The sequence below is a fragment of the Primulina tabacum genome, chromosome 2 (assembly GCF_025594145.1).
Source record: "Primulina tabacum isolate GXHZ01 chromosome 2, ASM2559414v2, whole genome shotgun sequence".
Taxonomy (NCBI): Eukaryota; Viridiplantae; Streptophyta; class Magnoliopsida; order Lamiales; family Gesneriaceae; genus Primulina; species Primulina tabacum.
The window spans coordinates 3,690,312-3,718,170 of NC_134551.1; the positions used below are offsets into that span (position 1 = coordinate 3,690,312).

Genomic DNA, 27,859 nt, shown 5'->3' on the forward strand with positions numbered 1-27,859 from the left:
ACCATGTATTATTTATACTTTCGAATTTATTATAACTCGAAAATAAATTCTTATACATGTCAATATTTAATTAAATAATTATCTGCCCAAAAATTTGGATTCTCACATATGTAGTGAACTGTGTGTATGAATATACGGTTCGAGTTTATAACTCATCACTAGATGATATTCACAATCGAATTGAGATAGATAATAATATAAATTTTGTATTCACGGTGAATTAGATCGGATATATTATATATATTGCGATGCCCGGAACCGAAGAGGACATGGGTGATCATGGGTGTCATAAGGTTACATAGACAATGAGCGGCTCTGGCTCTGGGATGTTCTTGAAGTATTACTAATCTTTACATGGGTAATTTCTCAAAGAGTGAAAGCAATGTGTATAAAAGGGATTACTAGATTCTTCGTAACATTCACAATTACGAACTCAAATCCATCCCGTATCAAATATTCCTACTAATTGGCACGTCAATTTTTCCTTTTACGTATGAAAAACATCCAACACCAACCAAACGAAATTCAAATCAAGACATGATGCAATCCACACAATCTTAGTTTGTGTCCAATTTCCATGCAATGCCCCATTGCAATATCAAGTGTCTAATTTTAGGTCCCACCCTCCCCTTAATAAAACTTCAAATAATCACAAAAATACAAAGATTTATTAGCTACATGAAACGACCAAAGTTAGAGTGGCCACCATCCACGCCTATCTCGTCAAAAATCTGCTCATTTTCAGCTAATCGTTTCTTCATTATGAATTCCTCATAGATACCTATGTAAACTAGTTATCTTCTCAGTTAGACTTAGACTTGTTATCATTCTTCATTCATTACAACCTTATTTTTGTTTCCTAGGAACCCAAGATTAATCACTGCCTTAGCCTTTTAGGTCTTCTTCTTGTTCTTCTCTAACGGAAGAATCAAGAAGATATTTGATGTGGGCTAAAACTACACCGGATTCAAATCCTCAAATTATTCTGTCGGCGGACATGAATTCGCACGGTGATTCGTGGGAAGAGCAGGCTTTTGCATTTGATGCAGCTGGAACACTTGGAGGGTGTGTTTGGCCACCGAGATCTTATCCTTGCAGCTTTTGCAGGAGAGAATTTAGGTCAGCTCAAGCTCTAGGAGGCCATATGAATGTTCACAGAAGAGAAAGGGCTAGATTGAAACAATCTCCAACTATTTCTTCAAGCAACGATCAAGTTTCTGCTAATTTCACATCTCAAATCTGTTCTCTGTTGTACAAAAACCCTAACCCTGAAATTTCTGATGACCCAAGAAAAATCAGTATTGGGGCTCCATCATCTCCTGCTACAAAAGATACATCATCCCTTTGCTTCTCTTCCCCTATAGTCCAGCAAAATTTGAAGAATACCACGGTTTCATCTACTGTTCCCTCTTGGTCAAGCTTTGTTACAGATAAAAAAGATCATGTTTTGGATTCGATCAAGAACCAAGAAAAGAAATCAGCTTTCATAATCGAGCCGAATTCTACAGAAGATTGTTCTACTGTGGATTTGTCAGTGAGTTTGAATTTGGAAGTTTGTGGAACAGATATGAATGGATCAAATGATGAAAAAGTTGGCGGTTGTAAGAGGAAGAGAATTGAATCCAAGCCCTTAAGTTTCTTCCAACAATCGAGTAAAGAGGGTAGATTTCAAACAGATGTATTTAAACCGCATTCGGCTTCCGTAGAGGAATTGGATCTCGAGTTAAGGCTTGGTGATGCTCCAAAGGTGAAGTAATTAGCTGCAAAGTAATTGGTTTTGTTTTTAACCAAAGAATTACATATCTTGTCTTAAATTGTATTGTTCATTTCAGCCGAAATGAACATCTTCATCCTGTTCAATATTTTGTGTTTCTCCCTGTGAAATCGACTATTTCATTCGAATTTTACGCGTAATGTTTTTGGAAAAATACATATATATCAAAATTTCTCCATCGAATATATACTTGAAGTTACATTTGGTCGGGCAAATTCCTGTACTCTCCCGTGGCTGCAAGATGAGAAAAAAAATCACGAGCTTTAATTGATCCCTTTAATCAAAGGCGACGCATACCTGAATTATTTTGAAGTCATTTTCCATCTCCGTCCCCAAGAAAATATGAGAAACGATATATTGTATGCGTTCTTTTCTCAAAGGTACACTAAGTATCGAGGATTTAATTTTATTAAGGTTCTGTTTGGATTAGTGTATTTCAAATGTATTTTTGTAGTTTTAGAGAAGCGAAACCATAAACTTCAAATTCACAGATTCCATATTTATATAGTATCTCAGGTTAATATGTTATATTTCAAGTTCATCCAATAAATACATTTGAAATTCTTTCTACTTTGTGTAAATAATTATCTATAAATAAACAAAATATGGATTTAAGATTTCATTTATTGTTTCATTATTAACAAAAAAAATATAATCGAAATCCATGGATTTCAAATACATCCATCCATCCAAATGCAACCTAAATGTTTCACTCATTATAAATACATATAGAAATTGTCAGTGGGAACAAAGATGAGATTGAATATCATATCTAATACTATAAAGAAGTTCTTGTATATGTTAAGATAAAAATTGAGTTTAGGAAATCTAATTCCTCATCCCAAGAGCCTCGGCATCAAGATATTCTGTGCTATGATTCGATTAGAGTAATTAAGAGCAATTTTTTCAGTACTTTATTAAATTGCTTGTTTTGACTCGTGGGCTCTAATTTAAGGCTGAATATAATTTTGAATGTACATATTTGGATTTAAGGGGATAATGGAATGGAAGGAATTGAAGATCATTAATGGATTTAAAATGATGTTTTTGTTAAAATTTATCCAAATGACCCTAAAAAGAGCCTAATGATGTGCTAGATTTGAGTTTAATTATAATCATTTGTGTTCTATTTCGGCAAAGTCAATTTTTTGGACGAACTGATTCTAATTAAATACAGGTATATCAAATCCATTGAGCCAAACAAACTGATTAAATTTTGTTCCTATCGAACTTGGTAGGTTTTGAGTTATTAAGATTGAATTATATATTGATCTTGGAAAAGCCATCTCTAGAAAAGAAAGTTACTATTTCACACTTTAAAGTAAAGAATGTCATTTCACTTCAAAATTGTGTATTTGAATCTGACTGCAGGACTACTCCCAAGGACTTGTTAAGGATTTGTTACCATTTTACTCTCCACATAAGAAAAACATAGCGCATAAGGCATCTGACGGGATCTTGAGCCTATTGTGCAGTCGCGTCAGCACGGACCCGAGGTTCAGGCCCTAAACGTGACAGAATAGTATCAGAGACAATCACCTGCATGAACACGGAAGAAATATGTGTTATGCAGGGTAAAGTTCTACGTGGGTGAGAGCCACCTCTTGAACTTGCATGACAAAGTGCTACATCACGAGAGTCACCTTTTGAGCACGTATGAACCATCTCTAAATTCCAGGTGCTGGTGGATTGAGGGGCATGCTGTGACAAGAACGTCCCATTCTGAAAGAGGGGTGATTGTGATACCTTTGTTCTACATTGATTGAAAATAAAATTTACAATAATCCTCACAACAACTTGCGTTAATATTTTCGTAAAAACGAGAACGAATACGAAATAGTTTCTATAGAGACCTGTTGTACAGCGTGCTGGACTCAGAGTGTGATGGGTAAACATACTGCATGGATTGAAGTAATTGAGTTACCCCAGTGACATTCTAAAATCAACGCAATATTAATATATATAAAACAAACATGCACAGACAGATTGGTTTTTGAATATTGAAGTACAAATAATAAGTCAGATACAACACAACATGGATTCCCTTTATCTTTGTATTATTATCACCAAATCTGTTTGTAGCAAAGCATAAATCCATGCAGTTGTCGTCCCATCTTTCACTTTTCTTCTTTCTGTAATTTCTCAATGCTTCCAAAAATTTGCCACCAACTAAAAGGAATCAATCCATTTAAGTATTATAAACATACCCTTTTTCTATTCGATAACAGAATATTGTTGCATCACTGAGTCTCAAGGGTTAATTAACTAGGCGTATTTTGTTTCTTTCTCCATGCATTATTTCTTTTTTATTTTATTTCCTGAGTAGATAGATAGATAAATAAATAAATAAATAAATAGTATATTAAATGAATATTAATTATTGAGCAAGAATGTGGAATATTCAGTAATATTAATTGTTAACAAATCTTAGCCCTAGTTGTATCTTACATGATTTTTAACTTTCTTTTGTCTTTTAAGTTGGCAACGTGTCTTATAAAATTTCTTAAGCTTTATATTCAATGTTTGTATCACAAAACATTGAACACACACAACACACAATATGAATAAATTTTAAATTAAACAAAAAAATATTATAATTACATAATTATTTTAATTAATTATCAAAAAATTATAAAAACCATTGTTTATAGTTATTACGTGCAACATAACATCTAAAATTTTCACATAAAATTGAATTTAACACAGAAAATATTATTCAAAGAAAAAAAACTAATTTATACACAGATAATGAGTATTGTACACGATTACTAGTATACGTAGATGAAGCGTCTCCTTATAAGTTTATATCCCTCACCATAATTTCAAATATTTTGCTAGTTTCGATTTTATATTCTTTGCTATCCCAATTATTGATGAGTATTTGGGTTTAATAAACTTATGGAATATCGATCTTTTACTGACAGCATATAACATAACAAGGCATATAACAAATACTCGATCGATAAATAGCAACCACGCATATGCATATGCCTTGATTAGGAACATAGAAACAGACATTTTGCTTTGATATTAACGAAGATGAGTGTAAGTAAATGTTTAATGCAATTACTTATTGTTTGTCTTCTTTAGGAATTTAATGAGAATTTCTGACGAAATGCAGAAAGATTTTATTTAAGTGAAGTTGAAGCACAGGATCAGATCAGTAGTGCACATGGGAGATTCAGATATGTCTGTTTACAGAGGAATTTAGTGAAAGCAATATGTATGTACGTGTATATATATGTACATACATAGATTTGATACGTTGGACACCCACGGCATATTCATGTAAGAACCGATGATGTGACACTCACCTATTGGATATGTAATTTTTTCATGTTTCATTACATCTAATTACATCCATAGATGAATATCATTTTATCGATTCTAATATAAATATGAACGATAAGTGTATATATATATATATATATATATATACTCTTTGGAGAGCATTTGTTAGTTCCAAGAATTCAATTAAAATATGGAGAATTAGAGGAATTGTAATTAATATTGATTCCAGAAGTTAGCAGCTTGCGGGAAGTAGTTTATTTAGTATAGAGTAATTTGAAAGCTATGTGTATATTTAATGTCCACAGCGATACGAGATCTTGACTCCCGTGATCATTATCTATTATTTATTGGCTTGAATAGACTAATTAATCACACTGTATATATGATCACAAGAGTATTCGTCCAAGATTAAATAAAATAATATATATTGTAATAACATTACATAATAAACAGATAATAAGGACGGAATTAAAGCATGATAATTAGGTAAATCTTTAAAAAGACACTGACTCCAAAATTCGAGTATCTTACAAAGAATATAATTTAAATAGCCTGTGAAAGGGTTTCTAATTACCATCTGCTGTTTAAAAAAAAGAACGGAACTTTATGTTCTAAAATAAATGTTGCAAGAATCAAGAAAAAACATATCGGTGTGTAACATCAAACAAAATAAAATAATATAATACAATGTAATAATATATGTCTAACGGCATGAAATTACAGACCAATTTATAATATAAGATTCAGAAATTTATGGTAAGAAAAATTATAGTCTCACTGTTGGGTATAAAATTAAAGGAATATGAAATTGAGACCTAAACAATTCATATTGAGAAACAATTTAGCAGCCAGCTATCTCCGATTAACGAGCTGGCACACTTTTGTAGATAAATCATTCAAGAGAATGGACCTGGAAGAAATAAAATGACCCAAGTCCAATAGCTATTTACAGGGGAATTAAAGCCCATGCAATCAAATTATATGATAATCATTAAATAATTCTACTTGATGATGAACAAATAATCGGCCAGCGTAATATCACATTCGGAACATTTATGTTGACACTTTTTTGTTGGTTCTTCGACTTTAGATAAGGACGGTGAAATTTTATTTGTTTGGGTAAAAGCTATTGGACTTGGTTCACATGTTGATCGGACCATTTGAAACATCATCGAACCGTTCCGAGCCACTATGGTTTCGATTTTGTACGAAAATGCATTTGTGTGAAGTGCAAAGTATGTCTTTAACGTGGCCGTAGCGACGTGCATGCGCATGCGTGGCTCAAGCTCGGTCACGAGTTCTCGTGACGAGAGGCTTATGCCTCACTATTCATGAGATGTCAACAATGATTTATCTAATCTTTAATATCTTGAAATACTATATAATTAAGACTAATCTTATTTTTTAATACATGACAATTTTTCCCAAATTAGAATTCCAACTGAAAAATTTATTAATTAATTTCTCATATATTCAAAATTGATTTCAAAATTATAAATACAATAAAATTAAATTTGTTGCGTCTTGGTAAGCTGCCACCACTCACGAAGGACCAATAGCGAATCCAGCAAGACAGATACACACCCATAGGCCATAACCCTCCACAACTTGCCATTTGGCAGGACAAGTCATTTGGCGAGATGGGAGGGCCAACCCACTGGTCAGGAGATTAAGAATCCAGCCGGTCTATTTGGTGAGGGTGGGCAGACCAACCCGACGATTTCAGCACATTTCAACAGCTCTGGTATTTTCTTTAACGAAATTTTGTGTTTAACTTTTTTGTTTAAATGTAAATGTTTTTTTTTTAAAAAAAAACATTGCAGTTCATGTCGACAAAGAAGTCAAAGAAAGGTGGCCGAAGAATTTGAAAACGTGGTTGGCGGAAATTTCGTGGAAATTTCGTATAGAAGATTTATACGCGTCTTCACACGCACAAAGGGCTCTATAAATAGAGCTCTCCTCTTCATTTTGAAATAATCCATTCTTCGAGTTTTCTCTCATCTTATAAGCATTTGAGTCTTAGTTCTATAATATTTGTGATGTGTTTTGTTCTCCTGTATTAAAAGAGTGTGTGTTCTTTTTGGAAACACTCATTGTCCGTGGAACTTCATAGCACCACCGATCATCCATCGCCCTCTTCGATCCCGAACATCACAAATTAGGAGCGGAAGAAACTTGAGTAACTAAAAATAAATACTATATATGTTTCCTTCGATATAAAAGTCTTCGTGCCTGCATTCCACTCATAAGAACTTGTACAAGGGCATGAACGTTTCATAAGAATATTAATTGGAGCATTTTACTTCAACGTACCTGGATTTTGTATTTCTCATTAAAGGAAAATAACTTATTCGATTCACTAATTTTTTCTATTTAAAGTTTCGGTACTGTTAAAGCAAGCAGATGTTGAAGAAACAAAATCCTTCTGTTATTGAAGTGAGCTCAAAAAGCCGAACATTCGATACTGTAACAAGACTACATATATGCTCTTAGTTCATTAATTGAATAAGCGTGAAAACCAAAATACGACTTATGTTATACAATGCTATATAACCAACACACCCCCCTCAAGCTTGGTATAGGTCACAAACACCAAGCTTGGACAACAAAAAATTATGTTGCTCTTTGCTTAACCCTTTGGTAAATATATCGGCCAGCTGTTGAGAGGTGGGAATGTGCTCCGTCTTGATCAAACCAGCCTTAATCTTTTCACGCACCACATGACAGTCAATTTCAATGTGTTTGGTGCGCTCGTGATACATCGGATTTGTTGCTATGTGCAAAGCTCCTTTATTATCACAGTATAGGGTGGCAGGACTTTGCAACTGCACTCCCATGTCTGAAAGTAAGCCAATGATCCAAACAATTTCACATGTGGTTGTAGCCATGGCTCGGTATTCGGCTTCAGCGGAAGACCGTGATACAGTACTTTGTTTCTTAGTTTTCCAAGATAGCAATGAACTACCCAATTTGATGCAGTAACCAGTAAGCGACCGTCGTGTCATGGGGCAAGCTGCCCAATCCGAATCACAATGGGCGTCTTCTTTATATATCTCACAACACGAAGTGCAGCATCCATGTGAGATTGTTTGGGAGAGTTCATAAACTGACTTAAATGCTGAACAACGTAAGACAAATCAGGCCTGGTGATAGTGAGATAGATCAACTTCCCTACCAGATGAGTGTAAGAATCTGGATTAGAAAGAACATGATCATTTGCAGCAGCTGAAGTCTCTTGTCTCATGATCAAATCCAAATCGAAGCTTGTCAACCGTTTATGTTGCTCAAATGGCGTGTCACATGGTTTTGCTGCCGAGAGACCAAATTCAGAAATAAGTTCCAGAGAGTATTTCCTTTGGTTAAGATATATGCCTTCCTTGGATCGAGCAATTTCAAGCCCTAAGAAGTAACGTAGAGTACCAAGATCTCTAAGTTGTGATTTGGAGTGCGAAAATTTCTTGAGGTGAGTAATGACAGCTTCACTACTACCTGTGATGACGATATCATCTACATAGACTATTAGAAGTGTTATATCGTCAGAATCATGTTTTAAAAACAAAGAATGATCATGCTGTGACTGCTTAAATCCTGCCTCAATCATCACACTAGCAAATTTGTGATTCCATTGACGAGACGCTTGCTTGAGGCCATACAAAAACTTTCGCAACTTACAAACTTTATTGGTCCCATGAACCTTATATCCCGGTGGCACACACATGTAATCTCGTCATCCAATCTCCTTGGAGAAATGCATTGGCTACATCCATTTGATGAAGGCTCCAACGATTAATTGATGCTAAGGCCAGTAAACATCGAATGGTAACAATTTTGTCCGTGGGAGAAAAAGTATCATGAAAATCTATGCCCGGAAGCTGAGTATAGCCCTTGGCAACTAATCTCGCTTTAAATCGATCAACCTTCCCATCCGGCAAATACTTTATCTTGTAAACCCATCGACACCCAACGGATTTAGTATTCTCCGGCAAATCCACCACTGTCCATGTGTGATTGGATTCCAAGGCTGAAAGTTCTAAGTCCATAGCTTCCCTCCATCTAGGATCGACGACTGCCTCGTGGTAATATTGGGGCTCGGTCATGGAGGAAATGGCAGCAACAAAATTTTGATAAGAGGGAGAAAATTTGGAATACTGTAAATGATGGGATATAGGATAGACGCAGGAAGCTGAATTTGTTTGGGATAAAGAAGGACAAGAATAATCGATGGTCCAAATAGGAGGTCGAGTGGTGCGAGTTGATTTGCGTGGCTGTATCATGGAAGTACCAGATGGTGTATGGACTGTGGTAGGATCAGTGGAAGGCTCGGGAGGATCAGTGGAAGGCTCAAGAATTGAATCTAAGCTTTCATGGCTCGAAGATTCCATGAGAGGCAATGGATGGAAACAAAAAGGAGACAAATCCCTTGATTGAGCAAAAGGAAAACTATCCTCATGGAATACAACGTCTCTAGACAGCAAGAATTTATTTGTCTTAAGATCCAAAATTTTATATCCCTTTTGAAAACTAGAATAACCCAAAAAGACACATTCACTTGCTCGGGGAGAAAACTTGTGATCCCGAGTTAAGATCGTTGCATAACAAAGGCAACCAAAGACTCGAAGGTGTGAGTAAGAGGGAGACTTGCTAAAAAGCATTTCGAATGGTGTTTTATTTCGAATAAGGGGGCTAGGAGTACGGTTGATAAGGTAGACCGCAGTTAAAACACAATCCCCCCAAAATTTAAGTGGAAGTGATGCTTGAAATCACAAGGACCTTGCTATGTCGAGGATATGGCGATGTTTTCGTTCAACCACACCATTTTGTTGTGGTGTATAAGGACAAGAACTTTGGTGTATGACTCCAAGGGAAGATAAAAGGGAACTACACTCAGATTTGAAAAAATCAGAGGCATTGTCGGTGCGAACGACTTTGATGTTCTTGGAAAATTGATTCCGGACCATAGCAAAAAATTGTTGGAAGATACGGAGTATATCCAACTTGGAATGCATGAGATACACCCAAGTTCCTCGAGAAAAATCATCAACAATCGTGAGGAAATAACGTTCACCATTATAAGTGGGTACCCGAAGCGAACCCCAAATATCCATATGTAACAATTGAAAAAGATGTAAAGATGTAGACACACTTTTCTGTGGAAAACTTGATCTAGTTTGTTTAGCTTGAGGACAAATTGGGCAAAGTTTCAAAACAGACTTTGTCAACATAAATGGCAACATATTCATTCTTGCAAGAGACATATGTCCAAGTCTTTTATGCCAAAGTTCTGTGCTAATGGTTATACAAGAAACAACAGTACGTGGAGTGGAAGAGGTATTACATTGAGAGTGTAGAGAAGGTGTGACAGTTGTAGTACTGGGACAAAAATACGTAGAAGACACATTGGTGAGATGATAAAGTCCATGTTTCTCTTTACCAATCCCCATGATCCTCCCACTCTTGAGGTCCTGAAAAATGCAAAGATGTGGGTAAAATGTAACATAACAGTTATGAGTTTTGGTGAATTGAGAGATGGACAGCAAATTGAACTGAAACTGAGGAATGTACAAAACATTAGGGAGGATGATTGATGTGGATAAAGCTACTGAACCCATCTTGGCAACGTGAATTTGATTACCATTTGGCAGTCGCACTCAACTATTAGAGTTAGGCAAGGACTTAGTATTTTGCAACAACAAGGAATTACCAGTCATATGCTCAGTTGCCCCTGTATCAACTACCCAATTTGTACCACAAGGTGTATCAAGATTACCTGCCATATTGGCCATCGGTTCAGCAAGAGATTGCCCCGCAGACCCGCTCAATAACTTCATTATCTCAGCATACTGAGCAGATGTAAAAACTGGAATGGTGTTGACGATTTCTGAATTTAATGCCTCTGCTGCTGTATCAGTAGCCATGTGCACATCATGATAAGTCTGCCTTGGTTTAGTATTATCCTTGGATAATTTCCTAGGCCCTCGAAACTGTTGAGGTTTATACAACCGATGACCTGGTGGGTAACCAACAAGCTTATAGCAATTTCCTTTAGAGTGACCAGCCAAATGACAGTATTCACACGTAACCACATCTGTCTTACGTTCATCTACTTTGTTTCGAGACGAATAAAAAACTGATGATGGAGGTTCGATGGCCAACAATGATCGAGTCGACTCTTCTTGAGATATAACAGAAAAAGCTTGTCCTACAGTCGGTAGCGGATCCATCATCAGAATTTGGCTCCGAATATGGACGTAGCTTTCGTTCAATCCAAGCAAAAACTGGAGTAACTTTTGTTGATGATCATGATCAATATACTTGCGGGCAGTATCACATGTACATGAGGGAAGAGTAACGAACGATGCATATTCATCCCAGAGTTGTTTGAGTTTACAATAATACGCAGAAATAGAGAGATTACCCTGGCGCAATCCTCCGATCTCCCTGTGGATGGCAAAGATTCTAGATCCATTCGCTTTATCAAATTGTTCCTTCAAATCCTTCCAAACGGTTGATGCATCAGTTGAGTATATGATTCCCCCAAATATCTCTTTAGAAACCGTATTCACGATCCACGATAGTACCAATGCATTACATCGTTCCCACTGTTGGCAAGTTCCATCAATAAATGCCAATTTATTTTTCGCACGCAATGCAATCAACATCGCACGACTCCACACCCTGTAATTCTCAACACCAATCAACTGTTCATTGATGATATTTATTCCTGGAGTATCAAAAGGTTGAATCGACAGAGGATCGCTGAAATTGTTGAGAGTGGCCATGGATTAGGAACAACTGAGAAAACTTCAGGTGAAGTCGAAGAACATTCACAAATCGCGCAACGACATCCAAGCTGAAGCAGCAAAAAAAAAAAATTCAGAAGAAAGCTGAATCTCCGATGCAAAGTGCGCTGCTGTGCAAAATTCGTTGTTGAATCTCTGATGCAAAATGCGGAAGTGATGCCCTAGATCTCTCGCTCTGATACCATGTTAAAGCAAGCATAGGTTGAAGAAACAAAATCCTTCTGTTATTGAAGTGAGCTCAAAAAGCCGAACATTGATACTCTAACAAGACTACATATATGCTCTTAGTTCATTAATTGAATAAGCGTGAAAACCAAAATACGACTTATGCTATACAATGCTATATAACCAACATGTACGATAAGTTTTCAAAGTTTATTTTGGTGCTAGTTTTCGGTCGGAAGAACTTTGATTTTTTTTTTAGTTTTCGGTCTTATTTTTTCGGATTGCTGACATAACATCAAAACTAGTAACTTGTTCGATTTCACGATAATAACTTGACCAAAATAGCCGATTTCACGTTAAATTATTAACCTTTAATTAATTGTTTTTCCGCACCCTTTCATAATCATATAATTTCCTTTATATGTGGAGCTCAAGGCGTATAGGAATTTATACATTGTAAAAATATTATATTAATTAACCTTTTATTTTATAATATAATACGATCTTAAAATTATTTTGATAATGATCAAAAGTTGAAATAGAAATTGTATATGTTAGGGGAAAGTGAAAGTACTAACGTGAAAATGTACTTTTGGAAAGAATTATGTAACATAACGAGAATATATTTGTTTGTATTTCTATCAAAATGTTTTCCGACAATATAAAAAAAATATTGCCTACATGTTAAATTTTTCTCGGTTGAATAAATCTCAAAGCCAATCAAACCTTGAATTAAAATCTAAAAAAATTGCAATCTTGGATGTTCAGACCTAGTTACTGCGGGAACTTGTATAATTTTTACCAAAATTTGATTATATTTTATGTAAAAACATTATTATTTGCACTATTTTATTTAATGAATAAATTAATCTTAAAATGGGCAGGACTTCTAGATAGAATTAATTTTTGCCGATCAAATACATTAATGAAAGCGATTGGAAGGAAAAATGTGGCCACCTTGCATACAGTTTATCAATATGTATAATATAATACTACATGAGCTAATTAAATTAAATTTGAGTATGTCTCTTGTGAGACGGTCTCACGAATCTTTATCTGTGAGACGGGTTAACCCTACATATATTCACAATAAAAAGTAATACTATTAGTATAAAAAGTAATACTTTTTTCATGGATGACCCAAATAAGATCCGTCTCACAAAATACGACCCGTGAGAGCGTTTCACACAAGTTTTTGTCATTAAATTTTTAGGACGCTTTCTATAGTTCTCCCATATTAAACCTCAACCGACCATTTGACTTCCTCAAAATATTATTCATCTTGTAATATCAAGAAAAAGGAAATTCGCAAATTAACTATTTAGGACGCGAGAAGGCATATAAATGCGCCTTTTGCAGACGAGGATTTTCTAACGCTCAAGCATTAGGAGGGCACACGAATATTCAAAGAAAAGATCGAGCAAGACTCGATGAGTTTTCGTGCGAAAATTTGATTTCTTTGGAGATCAACTGGACCGCAGAATGGGGAGATATCCCCCCCTACGGAGCTTAATTCTTCAACTAGCCATGAACCAAGTGTTCCCAGTGGGACAGATGTAAAAATTTACTCGTGTTTTCCTGATAAAGATGACGACTCTCGTGTCGTGGGAGAAGATCCAATACGTGATTTGCCTTTATTTTCTGAGGAGCCACCTTTGAGTACTGAAGTTGGAGAGAAACCTGAAGCTGAAAATTTTGGGAAGGGTCGTGTGGATATGGAGATAGGGTCGAGTCGAGCTGTGTCACAGGCTGAAGTGGACCTGGAACTCCGGCTAGGGCCTGAGCCTGATCATGATGGATTTGTGAAGAGATGGTTCAAATTTTGATCTTGATCCACGTTTGCGAGAATTATTGCAAGATATATATCTCGTTCGAGGTATTCAAACTTAAACGTCGAATGTAATGGGTACAATGACTTGTTTAGTGACTTTAATTCCCAGATTAATATTCGTTACTCTTTATTTAATTCTCTCCTTGACTAGCCGTTTGAGTGTGTGTATTTAATATTTTAAAGGGTGTATATTTGTATTTTATGCAAGGAAAAGGCCAATTTTCTATGAGATCAAAATATATGCTTAATTGCCACTGACCCTTTGGTCGAGTGACATTTCCACTCCCAAAATGGGAGGTGGTCATTGGTACGAAACCCCATAGTTATAGCTATCAATTGGGTTGGATTCATTGGATCGTACCACACCGTCGTGTAATTTAAGTAGATTGGGTTGAAATTTTTTCAACTTATTTAAATACAGGCCTAGATAAGCCAACCCGTACGAGTCGTGGGCCAGCCCGAGACGAGCTTGGGTTGTTCGGCGAGTGTAAAAACAAATAAAATTTATTTTATGAATTTATGGTGGTATATTTATTTTTTTTAATAAAAGTTGTGAATTTATTTGTATTAATTACTTCGTATAAGATATACACATGTTAAATAAATAATTAAAAATTTTATTAGTATTTTTTTATAAATATTTATTTATGAAATGAAAATTTTGATTAATTATAATGATTTTATATATATATATATATATATATATATATATATTGAAAATTAACTCACTATATAGCTGCTTGAAAAACATGCAAATTCACTCACTATATAGCAGCTTGAAAATTAAAAAAATGATTTTCCACAATACCAAGACAAAATGGTAGTCATTATATCCAACAATAGTTTTAAAACTTGTTAAGAAAGGTGATAAATGTTAATAGGATGTTACTAAGCAATTTTCATATTTTCTGAAATATTTTTGTTTAAATTAGCGATAGCATTTCTACGATTTATTAAAAGGCACTCACATGCATTTAATACATTAATTCTGTTTCAGTTTTTAATGAAATTATAAATGGAGATTATAGATCTATGCAAATACTAAAATCAATTCCGACCAGAGAATTTAAGGAAAAGCGGTAAAGATTTATCTCAATTTATCGAAAATCAGCTCCATTATCCCAAAATTTTCGATTTATTCGCATGATCAAGAGTATAAGATCAGTTTAAATATTCAGAGATTCGAAAGATTTCAGTTGGATTTCAATTCTTCTCTTCAGATTTTGCGAAACTCTTTCCGAATTTTAAGGGGCCGAAAAAATTATGCATCCTTCGGAAACCAAAGCTGGAGAATCATTAAAACCCTGGACGAATCTCATTTCTCCACTCTCTAATTTCATTTTGATCAACCCCATTTTCATGAAAGGCCTTCTAGCAATCTGCTTCTTCACTGCATTTTCCATCTGTTGCTTCTCCGTATTGCCCAGCTGGAAACCGCCTGTCCCATGCGCGGAATGCGATCGAATTCTGATATACGAATCTCACCACGAATCCATCAACAGCGGGCCCGAAGAAAAAACAAACTTTTCCCACGTTCTCTTCGGCATCGGTGGCTCAGCTGCGACATGGAGCACGCGCCGCCAATACTGTGAACTCTGGTGGAAACCAGGCACTCACCGCGGCTTCGTCTGGCTCGACAAGAAACCCGCGAAGGGAGACGGGCCGTGGCTCGCAACTTCTCCGCCTTATAAAGTCTCCGAGGACACGTCCCGGTTCAAGTACACGTGTTCGTACGGCACCCGGTCGGCCGTGCGCATCGCGCGTATAATTAAAGAGAGCTTCGAGTTAGGATTAGACAATGTGAGGTGGTTTGTCATGGGAGACGATGACACAGTCTTTTTTACAGAGAATTTGGTGAATATACTGAATAAATATGATCATAATCAAATGTATTATATCGGTGGCAACTCCGAGAGTGTGGAGCAAGATTTGACGCATTCTTATACAATGGGGTACGGCGGTGGCGGGTTCGCCGTGAGCTACCCCTTGGCGGCGGCGCTGGTGAGGATCTTGGACGGATGCATTGATAGATATGCTGATTTTTACGGGTCTGATCAGAAGATTGGGGGCTGCATGAGTGAGATTGGGGTGCCATTAACCAAAGAACTTGGTTTCCATCAGGTAATCTTTGATCCTTTTTGAATTACAGAGATGCTATTTTCAGTTTTTTTTCCGGATTAATTGTGATCTTGTTTAGAAAATCATTTTTAAAAAATGGAAATATCATTTCGTAATGTATAGAATTATCTTACAATTTAATTTGTTTGGCATATCTTATCTTTACTTATTTTATATATTTTATACTTTATGTATCAAATCAAATGTGATACATGAAACACCTAAAAAACAGCAAATTTTCTTCTTTTCAAAATTATTATTGATCATGTTATCCACGTAAGATCTTCTGTATTGCAAATATCATAAGATCTTGGGGCCGCATAAATTTTTTTTAGAGCACGGGAGTTTCAAATATTAAATGAAGTAATCTCTTTCATGGATTTTAATGCACAAAATATATGAGTGAGGATTTCTAAATTGCAACATTAATGCTATAATACTTTTTATGTTATTGTTATATATGTTACGTAGCTAATTAATAAATGGTCTGATTTTTACATTATAGTCAAAGCACATTTCATGCATTATAACAGTTGGTTGATGTAATAGTTCGAATGAAATTAAACGTGGAATAATTGTATATATCCACACATAAACAAGAAAACAAGTCATCTATCATCAAAAATCAAAATCAACATTGTACCTGGCTTCTAGGAAACTGAGGGAGTCTGGGTTACACTTCTAATATTTTACCAATATCAAATCAAATAAGAATCTAAAATCATGAAATTACTTGTAAAGAAAATTATAATGTGATTAAAATTATTTCCATGATTTGCAGATAGATATTCGGGGAAGCCCATACGGCTTACTCTCGGCTCATCCGCTGGCACCTCTGGTCACCCTACACCATCTAGACTATGTACAGCCCTTGTTTCCGGGCACAAATCGAATCGACTCGGTCAAGAAACTCATGAATGGTGGGTATAAATCCGACCCGAGCCGGGTATTACAACATACCTTCGGCTATGATCCGATACGAAACTGGTCAGTTTCGATCTCATGGGGATACAGCGTGCAGTTGTACCCATTTTTGGTGACAGGGAAGGACTTGAGCACCCCATTGCAGACATTTGTAACTTGGAGAACTTGGAGTAAAGAGCCGTTTACGTTTAATACCCGAGTATTGAACTTGGGAATCTGCGAGAGACCCATTATCTTTTATTTTGATGGGGTGAAGGAATTAGGAAATGGAAGTACATTGACTTGGTATAGGAGGCAGAATAGTCATCCGATGAGACGATGTAACTGGGAAAACTACGCGGCGGCTCATTTGGTGAAGGGTTTTAATGTGTCTGCAGCGCTTTTAGATCCTCAAGAATGGAGAAAGGTACGTACGTGTTAACATGTCAGCTACAATTTAAATTATTTGCAAAATCGATCTAAATATATTAAAAACAAAACCTTGTGCGATCAAATTTTATCCATTCGGATATATCAAAATCTACATGTACCAACTTATTTGAAGAATCTTCGTCTTCGCTCGGCACACATTATATAGCAAGACTCGAGACACATTAGGATTATGTACATATAGTGAGCCAATTTGTAAAATCCTCATGTTTCTCCCTTGTTACATCAAAATTTATTGTTTAATTCTTTTTTTTTATTTTTCTTTTTTATGTTTGGCCAAATCAGGCACCGCGAAGACAATGCTCGGAGATAATGAATGCGGCAGATAATGTAGACGGCACGATAGGGGTCAGAATTAGAGACTGCAGTCCATGGGAATCGGTAACACCAAAATAAATTGAGCAAGAATAAGAATTACATTATAAGTTTTACTTGAATTCACATGTACAGAGGGATGCCATCTAAGAATGATGATTTGAAATCTAGAGATCATTTTTCGGGTTTTTTTTTAAATTTATGTTAATTCCTTTTCCTTGTCCTGTTTCTTGGCATTTTTGGTTTGAACGATGAGATGTAGTAATTAAACATTTAACCTATGAATCCCATTATTAATTATTATATATGTGTGTGAGTGCATATATTTTGTTTCATTGTCCACTTATATACATGCATATATGAATATCATGCACATATATTTAATATGAAATCCCATAAACAGTATGTGACATAAAGGCTAAAGCTGCATATTTAATACTCTGCACCTTTTAATTATTTAGGTTTTTTTTTAAAAAAATTCTATTAAATGTATAGTCCATTTTTTATATTTAGTATAATTTTTCTTATTTTTACTAATATATATCATTAATCAAGTCTGATAAAACATGAAATCGTTTTATGAACAAATTAACTAAAGGTCAAATAAGATGTTTGTTTATAAAATTTATTTTTATAATGATTTCTTAAAAATAAATTTTGGGACGGAAGATGTACAATAATAAAGATTTACTAAAAAAAAAAATTGAATAATAAATATATATACATTAATAGTAAAGATAAATAATGAAGAAATTAACAACACTAGACGTGCCTGCACCATTAAAAGAACTCACCGTACGTTAAGGATAAATAAGAATCGTTTACAGTTTATGTTAAACAATATTCTCTGCATCTTACCTCTTTTTCATTCCAAAACATGGGTTGTTTTAAAGATCAAACAGATATATCCATGATTGAACCAGTTAAGGAACGTTTTACATCCCATTCCGGCCCTGTTACAACGGCTTCAAAGGCTACTCTTGTTAGGTTTCACAGCCAAAAGTCGGACCTTTTCTTCAATGAGCAAGAGATAGCGTTCTATCTATTGAAAACATTTCGAAAAAGAGTTTATTCCACCTTGCAGGACCTCTAACTCCTGAATCCATTGATCATATGGATCGTGAATCATTATACAAAATGCTGCCTGAAAATCTGAAAGTTCTTGCGAGGACGAAGCTTATCAAGTGTTAAAATAAATGCTAAAAACAGTAGCGTAGAAACGAACTTGTAGAGATAAAGCAATTACCAAAACAAGTGTGATGTTTACAGTATGACTATTGTATAAAAGAAAACAAAACCAAACCGAGGCCTGTAGCGTGTACAGTTTCCTTAAAACAGATTCGCCCTCTCCGGTATGTGCTTCGAGGTTTCAGCGGACGTCTGTTTCCCAGGATACAACGGAACAACCAGCAGTGACTTAGCACGAGACACTACTACAGTGAACTGAAAACGTACATTTATTTTATCACCAAAATTTAACAGATGCCAAATAGAAAGCCATATGCTTGAAATGAGGAAATGAACACACTATTTATAAGCCTCAAAATGCATACCAAGAATCATGCAAGATTAATTAACTCAATTAAATGAATTAATCTTCCCATTAACTCAAGAATATGAAGAGCCAAAACTCTTCAACTAACTCAAGAATGTGAAAAGACAAAAAGACACTTCCACAATAATGAGCCACAACTAACTTAAGAATGTGGAGAGCCAAAAGACACTCCCACATTTATGAGACATAATTTTTATTTAACTTTAAATTTACTTGAAATTTCCAACGGCAAGAACATGAAATGTGCAGAAGACGATTTTTTGCTGGCCATGGGATGGAGGAAGGCCATGACCGAGATGTTGGTTTGGGTTGGCTTGCAGCTGTTGCTCGCAACACGGTGAAGTGGCAGATGGAGAGGAGTTTTGAGAATATGATTGCCATTAGATGCGAACCTTGACTGGTTGGTTATTTAGGGGAAGAAATCTAAGTGAGGTTGTTATAAGAATTCTACTCATTTTTTGCATTCATTCTGATGCATGACACCTTAGTTTCTTGTGTATTTCCTCTGTAGCGAAAATTCAATTGTTATTAAAAAAATAAATAAACTGTTATGCAGCAAATCTTGAATTTTTCCACGTCCTTTTATTGATTCTTACAAGACTAAATTGCAATATTTTAAATTTGAAGATCAAAAAGAAAACATAACAACTTAACTAACTAAATTTGTTACTTTCCCAAAATATTATGTCTAAACTAAATACAATTGTGTAAGTAACATCTTTCAACTTATTAAACATGACAATTCCGTGAGCCTAGGCCGGTAAATTGGTCGAGCTCGAGTCGAGCTTTAAAAAACTTTCTCTAACCTCAAGAAATTTCAAGTCGAGCTCGAGCTGCTCTTTTTGGCTTTATTAATAATCTCATGATTCAAAATTCAGAACGAGCAAGGAATTAATTTAAAGAAATTAAATATATTTTCGATTCATTTTCTTTTCCAAATGCAATCTACTTCATTTTTTTCTCGACACCAGTTTTTAAACAGCTTGTCGGTGAAATTGAAGAGAGTTTAAACCAATATCCAATTTCGACATCGAATCTCGATTCAAAAGAGTTGGTCTTTTCTTGGTTTGTTCATGTCTAAACGTAGTTTTGGGAAAGTATCTTATACTTAAACTCCTAATAGTTCCATATCTCTTTTACTTTTTGTTCAAACTACTGTTACAACACTAATTTCTCAACACAAAGTTAACCCGTAATCCACTTAAACCCACAGATTATATGCAGCTCAAAATCAACTTGTCAATCCAATGGGCGTTACGCTTTCTTAATATGTCATTTTCAAGATCAAAATCACAATAAAAAGGAATCGTACAGTATGGCTCACCTACAATTTGTCCATTGCGTCTAAACAAGAATTATTAATGATGAGATATGCAAATAATATTGACCATGTTCACAAACTGATAAATTTTCCATATTCCACTCAGGTAAAAGTAAAGCTACTCTTACCCATCGAATGAATCTGTAGCAATATCCCAGTGATTCGTTAAAATATAGTAGAAATAATTACCCCTTCTCGATTTTTTTTTTTTTAAATGTAAGCACCATACATTTCGAACAGAACTATAAAATTAGCATTATGTAATAGCAACAGATTATTCAATCTCCTGTGAATAAAATAAATCCAATACCGATTTACTGGCTGCTTTATGCAGTCCAATCACATCAAGTGGAGTGAACGAATATCGGACTATGGTCTATTTTTGTCAAATTCGTAATTATATATCTATATTATTCTACCTAACACCATTAAAATCTCACCTCCACTTCCCCAGTTACGATTTTAAGAACAATATCTGCCCAAATGCAGACATTAATCTGAGCTTTGAATGACTCTGCTTCGATCTGCGATGGCCATTTTCTTCATTTTCCTCTTCTCCTTGACTTTCTTCTCGATCCGATCTCAATCCCAGGTTGTTGAATTTACATACACAGGATTCAGTGATTCAAAATCCAATATAAGCTTAAATGGGGTGGCACTGATAGAAGAAAATGGCATCCTTCAATTAACCAACGAGAGCTCCAGATTTAAAGGTCATGCCTTTTACCCCACGCAGCTCCAGCTCAAGAACTCAACCACCGGCGCCGTCTTTTCTTTCTCCACCTGTTTTGCCCTTGCCATTCACCCTGAGTACCCAAAACTCGGCGGCCATGGCATGGCTTTCACGATTTCACCTTCCAAAGAGTTGAACACGTCTCTGCCGAGTCAGTACCTTGGCCTGATGAATTCCAGCGATGTTGGGAACTCGACCAACCACATATTTGCGGTTGAATTCGACACGGTTCAAGATTTTGAGTTCGGGGACATTAATGATAACCACGTTGGGATCGATTTCAACAGCATGGTGTCTAATGTATCTGCTGCTGCTGCTTATTTTGGTGATGGTTTGATGAAAAATAATCTTAATCTCAAGGGTGGGGATCCTATTCTTGTGTGGATCGAGTATGATTCGATCACAAGTTATTTAAATGTAACTCTTTCGCCATCTTCTTTTAAACCCCAAATTCCTCTCTTGTCTATGCAAGTTGATCTTTCTCCAGTTCTTGAAGAAAATATGTACGTGGGATTCTCTGCTTCGACTGGCTTGCTTGCAAGTTCACATTATGTTTTGGGTTGGAGCTTTTCTATTAATGGAGAAGCCAAATCATTAGATTTAGGCTCTCTCCCTTCACTTCCGAGACCCAAGAAAAAACCCATTGCGCTGATTGTAAGCATTTCTGTGGTGGGATCTGTGATTTTAGTATTAACTTCAACCTTGATTGCTATTTTATTGGTTAAAAAAATCAAGAATACGGAGGTTATAGAATCATGGGAGCTTGAAATTGGCCCACACAGGTACAAGTACCAAGAACTCAAGAAGGCCACAAAAGGTTTCAAGGACAGTGAGCTACTCGGGACCGGAGGATTCGGCCGAGTTTACAAAGGGATTCTGCATCATCCGAAAACCGAAGTTGCCGTAAAGCGTATCTCACATGAATCCAAACAAGGGGTGCGTGAGTTCGTGTCTGAAATTTCCAGTATCGGCAGGCTCCGCCATAGGAATTTAGTTCAGCTTCTGGGGTGGTGCAGATGCGGCGGTGATCTTCTTTTAGTCTATGAATTTATGCCGAATGCAAGCTTGGATAAGTGGTTGTTTGATGAGCCAAAATATGTGCTTAGTTGGAACCAAAGATTCAAGATTATCAAATGTGTTGCTTCTGGTTTATTGTATTTGCACGAAGGATATGAACAGGTTGTATTACACAGGGATGTTAAGGCTAGTAATGTGTTACTTGACAGTGAGATGAATGGGAAACTTGGAGATTTCGGACTGGCGAAATTATATGATCATGGGTCGAACCCAAGCACAACACGAGTGGTGGGCACATTGGGTTACCTTGCACCAGAACTTTCAAGAACAGGGAAAGCAACCACAAGTTCGGATGTATTTGCATTTGGGGCTTTATTACTCGAAGTCGTGTGTGGGCGTAGGCCAATCGAGGCCAAATCTGATCCGGAAGATTTAGTCTTGGTGGACTACGCTTGGAAGAAATGGAAAGAAGGGGAAATTCTTGATGTGGTCGATCAAAAAATGAAGGGAGATTTTGATGAGAATGAGGTATTGATGGTACTTAAGTTGGGACTGATGTGTTCAAGTAACGAACAATCGGGACGACCAAGTATGAGACAGGTTCTGAGTTACATGGAACATGAGATTGAAATGCCAGAGATCGTGAAAGTACCTGGGGTTGGTGGTAGTGACATCGAGGGCGGATTTGAAAATTACTTGTATTCGTATCCATCATCTTCGTTTGACAAGACAACTAGTTCTACTGGAGGTTTGGCTATTGGAGATGTGGATAAGAGTTCTACATCCATGGTTACTTCTATTTCCACTTCTCCTTTTCTACATATCCACAGTTTAAGGAAAGCTAGATAAGCGCCTCAATTTGATGTAGTCCTTGCAAATTTTTTGTATTTTGGATGGTAAAAAAAGCCAAGATTCTATTCATCATGTCATCCATATGTTCCACATAATTCACGAATTCTGATGTTCGAACTCGATTATTCAAATGAACTACTATGTCTCCTATATTGTTTACCCAGAAAATTGCGTTTGTTAGGGAGCAAGCATTCGATCAAAGCATGTGGAGTCGGAATTGTCTCACCATTCACACATGGTGGGATAAAATTGACATCATGAATGAGACCCTACTAATCTTGGTGATGCTCAAGGACAAAAAGGATCGAAGCTTCTGTTGAAAAAATGGACACTAGAGTGGACTACAACACAAGATTTTCAAACTAAAAGTTGACCAGTGCCTGAACACAAACTCGATGAATTTTTCTTCAATCTAGATCCGAATGTTTTCTAATTAAAATAAAGGGCCAAAAACGAAGGGGATTTTTCCGAGCTGCAACAACAGATGATCTACATCTTGTGCACTCCCACCGTCCCACGCGCAAATGGAGTGGGTTTCTATGTGTCTCGGTATGAATGATGGGAACATGTTACATGGGATGTAAAATCCTAATCCTAAATTAACAAATGAATGATGGGAAAATGTTACATGGGATGTAAAATCCTAAATTAACAAACTGGTGGTGGTCAACCAACTATTGACTTGTGTCATCCCAATCTTCTATTCTGTGAAATGATGTACAACTTTTGAAAAATCAAGAAACAGGATGCAGTGGGGTTGACCATGGAGCCACCTCAAAGTTGTGAGAATAGCATATACAAATCGATAATGATTTTATATTCGAAAGGCAAGCTTCACCCAAACTAAATACACACGACATCAACTCTTTCTTGCATCAAATGTTAACTCGAATTTGAGACATACACCCTTCTATGATCAATATCTAATAATTTACAATTATTACATTATATATTATTCATCGTCTCATTCCATGACGATTCAAATATGATTAAAATTGAAAATATATATTCAGTTATATGTTGAGTGATACACGAGGCTTTAAAATTGTTATCGTGGTCACTTAAATATTCGAACAATGATATGATACATCGAAGATTTAAAAAAATTATATAAAAATGTATGCATACCCTTCTGATTTCTGAATTAAACACTAAGGGGGTGTATTGGTTATAAACTTTTAATGACTTTTATGGAGTTTAAAAGTCTAGAGGTATTCAAACTAGACTTTTATATACTCCATAAAAGTTTAGTGGTATTCAATGTAAACTTTTGTAGAATTTTAAAAAGTCATGTGGTATTCAAACTTGACTTTTAAAAACTCTACAAAAGTCTATAGGTATTCAAAATGTCAATAGACTTTTAATGACTCTATGGAATTCTATTAAGTACAAGAATTATAGTCTAAGGTATAACAATAAAATGTCAACAAAAGTCTTTGATTCAACCTAAAGATTTGGATGTACATTTAATTGAGAAATCTCCCAAATTCAATACAAACTTTCATTCTTTTCTCATCTATTTATTTTTCTTTTTATTTGTACTTTTTAAAAACATAATTAAAATTTAATTTTTTTATTAATTATTATATAACATTTTATTTTTAATTATTTTCTTTAATTTTAGTTAATCTATATATTAAATTATTGTATAAGCAAATTCATACTGATACTATACCAAAATTTTCGGTATATCGAACCAAAAAAACTTACATTTTAAAAAAATTTATAATTTATTGTTTTAAAATATTATATATTTTAAAATTTTTGTATATTTTTCCGGTATTTCGGTATTTACCAAAATTTTCAAATCGGATATCGTTACCGTACCGAAAAATTCGGTATTGTTACCGTACCGTATCGAAATCTTCGGTATACTTAAAATTCGGTAAATTCAATATTTTTTTGTTATAGTAATCTCGGTATACCGAAAATTCGGTATTTTTTCCCACCCCTAACAGGGTTTGTATTGGCATGTGCTATATTATACAATTTTCTTTGAAAGAAATGTCAATTTGATGAATTTCAAATTGAACTAGATAATGAAGCTCAATTGTCTTCATCAGCACAAGTTTATGAAGGTGACGACTTTGATCAGTTATTTAATACTCAAAAACAACAACGAGCAAATGCTAATGCATGGAGGGATATCATAGCCAATGGAATGTAGAACGATGTTGATCAAATTGTCAGTAATGATTAGATTGTTTTATAAAATACTACTCGTTATTTTGAGTGTTCTTTTAATAAAATTTTATTATGAACTTATAAAAATATTATTCATTAATACGTTGAATTAACATAAAGAATTGAAATTTTGATTTCAATAAATTGGATAGTTCATTTGTTGTTTTTCACAAATTAAATTGATTTAACTTTTAAGTAAGTAAAATTCATTTACATTCATAAATAAAAAATAATAATTTAAAATTGAAGGGGTTATCTATGTCCAATAATTATTTTAAAAAAATTAATAAGAAATAAATCACAATTATAAACTACAAAATTCACATAATTCTATGAAAAAGTTTACAAAAGTTTACAATAAAAGTCTATAAGAGTCTATGAAATTTGTTTTACAATTCTATGAGATTCAACAAAAGTCAATAAAAATATATAACTCCACATAAGTTCATCATTTAAAAAAATCATTAAAATTTTTGAAAGTATAGAACGAATACATCCCCTAAAACTTAATATGAAAAATAAGTTTAGTGACAACAGTTATAACATAGATATGATAAATAGACATTCGGGTACACAACATTTAAGTTCAAGGCAGAAAACAGTGATATTACGAAGTGCATCCATCAGTAGATGTAAATTGCAATGAATTTAGCCAATCGTCGGTGGGCTACGCACTTTTCCAGTGGAATCCACGAAGATCCGGACCCGATCCGTTCGGTAATCCATGGTGACAAACGAATCGGACGGAACCACGTGAATATGGATCCCTTCGCCCACATCTTCCTTAATCTTCCTCTCTGCTTCATCTGCTGTTAATCCCACCACTTCATCCCATGATGTTTTCCCACGTGAATGACTTCCTCGTACTGATCATATTAACCCGAAGATCAAGATTAAAAATATATATATTGAAAAACGAAACCAAAAAAAAAAAAAAAAAGAAAAGAAAAGAAACCCAATTAATAAGTTATGGATCTTGAACAGGGCAACCAAGAAAATTGGATACCTGGTGGAAATTGCGGGTCGACGGATGGTTTGTCGGAGGCATCGTCTAGTCGGGCATCTTTCTCAGCCATTGGTGTGGTCAAAGGATGAATGATTATATGAAAATTATAGCTATTTTATATAGACTTATTGCAATATGGTGGGATCAAGAATGACTCAGGGACGAAATAAAAATGTTATCTTTTTTTATCCATTACTTTGAACACGTCGATCCATCTCCTTTGGCATTTGGCGTGGATCCAGAAGAGGCGTAAAGGATCCGATTCTTGGATCTATCGAGTCGACTCGGTCAAGAAACTCATGAATGGTGATGTATTATTTTCCCCCAACCGAAACAAAAATTATTACTATTAAAATTTTCAATCCGAAAAAATGAAACATAAAAGTTGTTAGTTGTATAACACAAAATGACAAGTCTTTTGAAAAAAAAAAAATCGATGGCACATGACGCAGCATCGATACGACAATGTATGACAAATCTCATTGATTCCTGATTCACGTAACTTCAACAGACGTCCTTGATACACGGCAGCGAAAATTTATTATTTAACACATGTATAACTTTACTAAATAAACACTTGGATTAAATTTTGCACAAGTACAAAGACTTGTGCGACGACTCATGACAAAAATTTCACTAGAAAAATTATGTACATCGTTTACACCAAAACAATACTAGTGAAAGGAACCAAAACTAAATTCCTCGACACTCCAAGGAATTAACATGCATCAAACACTCAAAGTAAAAACTAGATGCATGAAACGAAAAGCGTGTTGCATAAAATCAAACGAAGTCACTCTTCGATCAACACTCTGCGTCAGTGTTGTTCTTGAGTGTTGGCAACACCAATCAGCAACACAAGGTAGACGGACCACCATTGCTCCTTATGCAAATCTTCAAAAACTGAATATACTTCAGCAAAGCTCCTGTAGCCGTCAGAATATTTTCCTGCGTCTCTCGTCCCCTTTTTGATAATTGAACCACATATATATAGTACCTTTTTTTGACCTAAATCTTCATAGATCCTTCTCACCCATAAACAAGAAAACTAGAGTTTAATAGGAATCAAACTCTAATTCAAAGTATATCTTATAGATATTATCCTAAATTAATTAAATAATTCCTGATAATAGGATTCATTTTATCTAGGAAGGTAAATCTTTCGGTTTAGTCTAGAAGTGCAAAATCGAAATAAAATCTTAATTGAATTAGGAATAAAATATTTCTTTCAGTGATAAATTGAGATGTTAAATAAATGTCAACGTAGATTACATGACTGCTTTTACGTATTATTTAGTGATGTCCTTAAATTTATATAAACAAAAATCTTGGAGGAGAAACACGTTGTTTTGAGAAACAGTGACCATTTAATATATTTGTTAAAAAAAAACCATATAAGATAACTCGATATCGACTTACATTTATGAATATCGTCAAAAGATTTTTGAACCTGAAAAAATTTGTCACAATTGTGTGATAACTGATAATTTATCACCACAAATATTTAAAATATCAAATTAGATCTACTTAATTTTAGATATTTC

The 27,859-nt window shown here is 35.0% G+C and overlaps 3 protein-coding genes across 3 annotated transcripts; all 3 read left to right on the top strand.

Moving 5' to 3' along the window:
- The first annotated feature begins 650 nt into the window (after positions 1–650).
- On the top strand, positions 651–1,843 carry LOC142537290 (zinc finger protein 10-like). Its single transcript, XM_075642835.1, has one exon. The coding sequence runs from the start codon at positions 944–946 to the stop codon at positions 1,754–1,756; it is 813 nt and encodes a 270-aa protein (XP_075498950.1). The 5' UTR covers positions 651–943; the 3' UTR covers positions 1,757–1,843.
- A 13,297-nt stretch (positions 1,844–15,140) lies between these two features.
- On the top strand, positions 15,141–17,903 carry LOC142537291 (uncharacterized). Its single transcript, XM_075642836.1, has 3 exons — positions 15,141–15,982; positions 16,761–17,309; positions 17,618–17,903. The coding sequence occupies exons 1-3, from the start codon at positions 15,221–15,223 to the stop codon at positions 17,726–17,728; spliced, it is 1,422 nt and encodes a 473-aa protein (XP_075498951.1). The 5' UTR covers positions 15,141–15,220; the 3' UTR covers positions 17,729–17,903.
- Positions 17,904–20,912: 3,009 nt separating this feature from the next.
- Positions 20,913–23,260, top strand: LOC142526050 (L-type lectin-domain containing receptor kinase S.4-like). The gene has a single exon (XM_075630327.1). It carries the CDS (start codon positions 21,032–21,034, stop codon positions 23,120–23,122), a length of 2,091 nt encoding a protein of 696 aa, XP_075486442.1. The 5' UTR covers positions 20,913–21,031; the 3' UTR covers positions 23,123–23,260.
- Positions 23,261–27,859: the final 4,599 nt, after the last annotated feature.

Bases quoted from the DNA above. Each gene is read 5' to 3' on its own strand.
- LOC142537290 (XM_075642835.1), top strand. From the start codon at position 944: ATGTGGGCTAAAACTACACCGGATTCAAATCCTCAAATTATTCTGTCG.
- LOC142537291 (XM_075642836.1), top strand. From the start codon at position 15,221: ATGAAAGGCCTTCTAGCAATCTGCTTCTTCACTGCATTTTCCATCTGT. The intron at 15,983-16,760 runs GTAATCTTTGAT...CATGATTTGCAG, and splicing joins AAGAACTTGGTTTCCATCAG to ATAGATATTCGGGGAAGCCC. The intron at 17,310-17,617 runs GTACGTACGTGT...TGGCCAAATCAG, and splicing joins ATCCTCAAGAATGGAGAAAG to GCACCGCGAAGACAATGCTC.
- LOC142526050 (XM_075630327.1), top strand. From the start codon at position 21,032: ATGACTCTGCTTCGATCTGCGATGGCCATTTTCTTCATTTTCCTCTTC.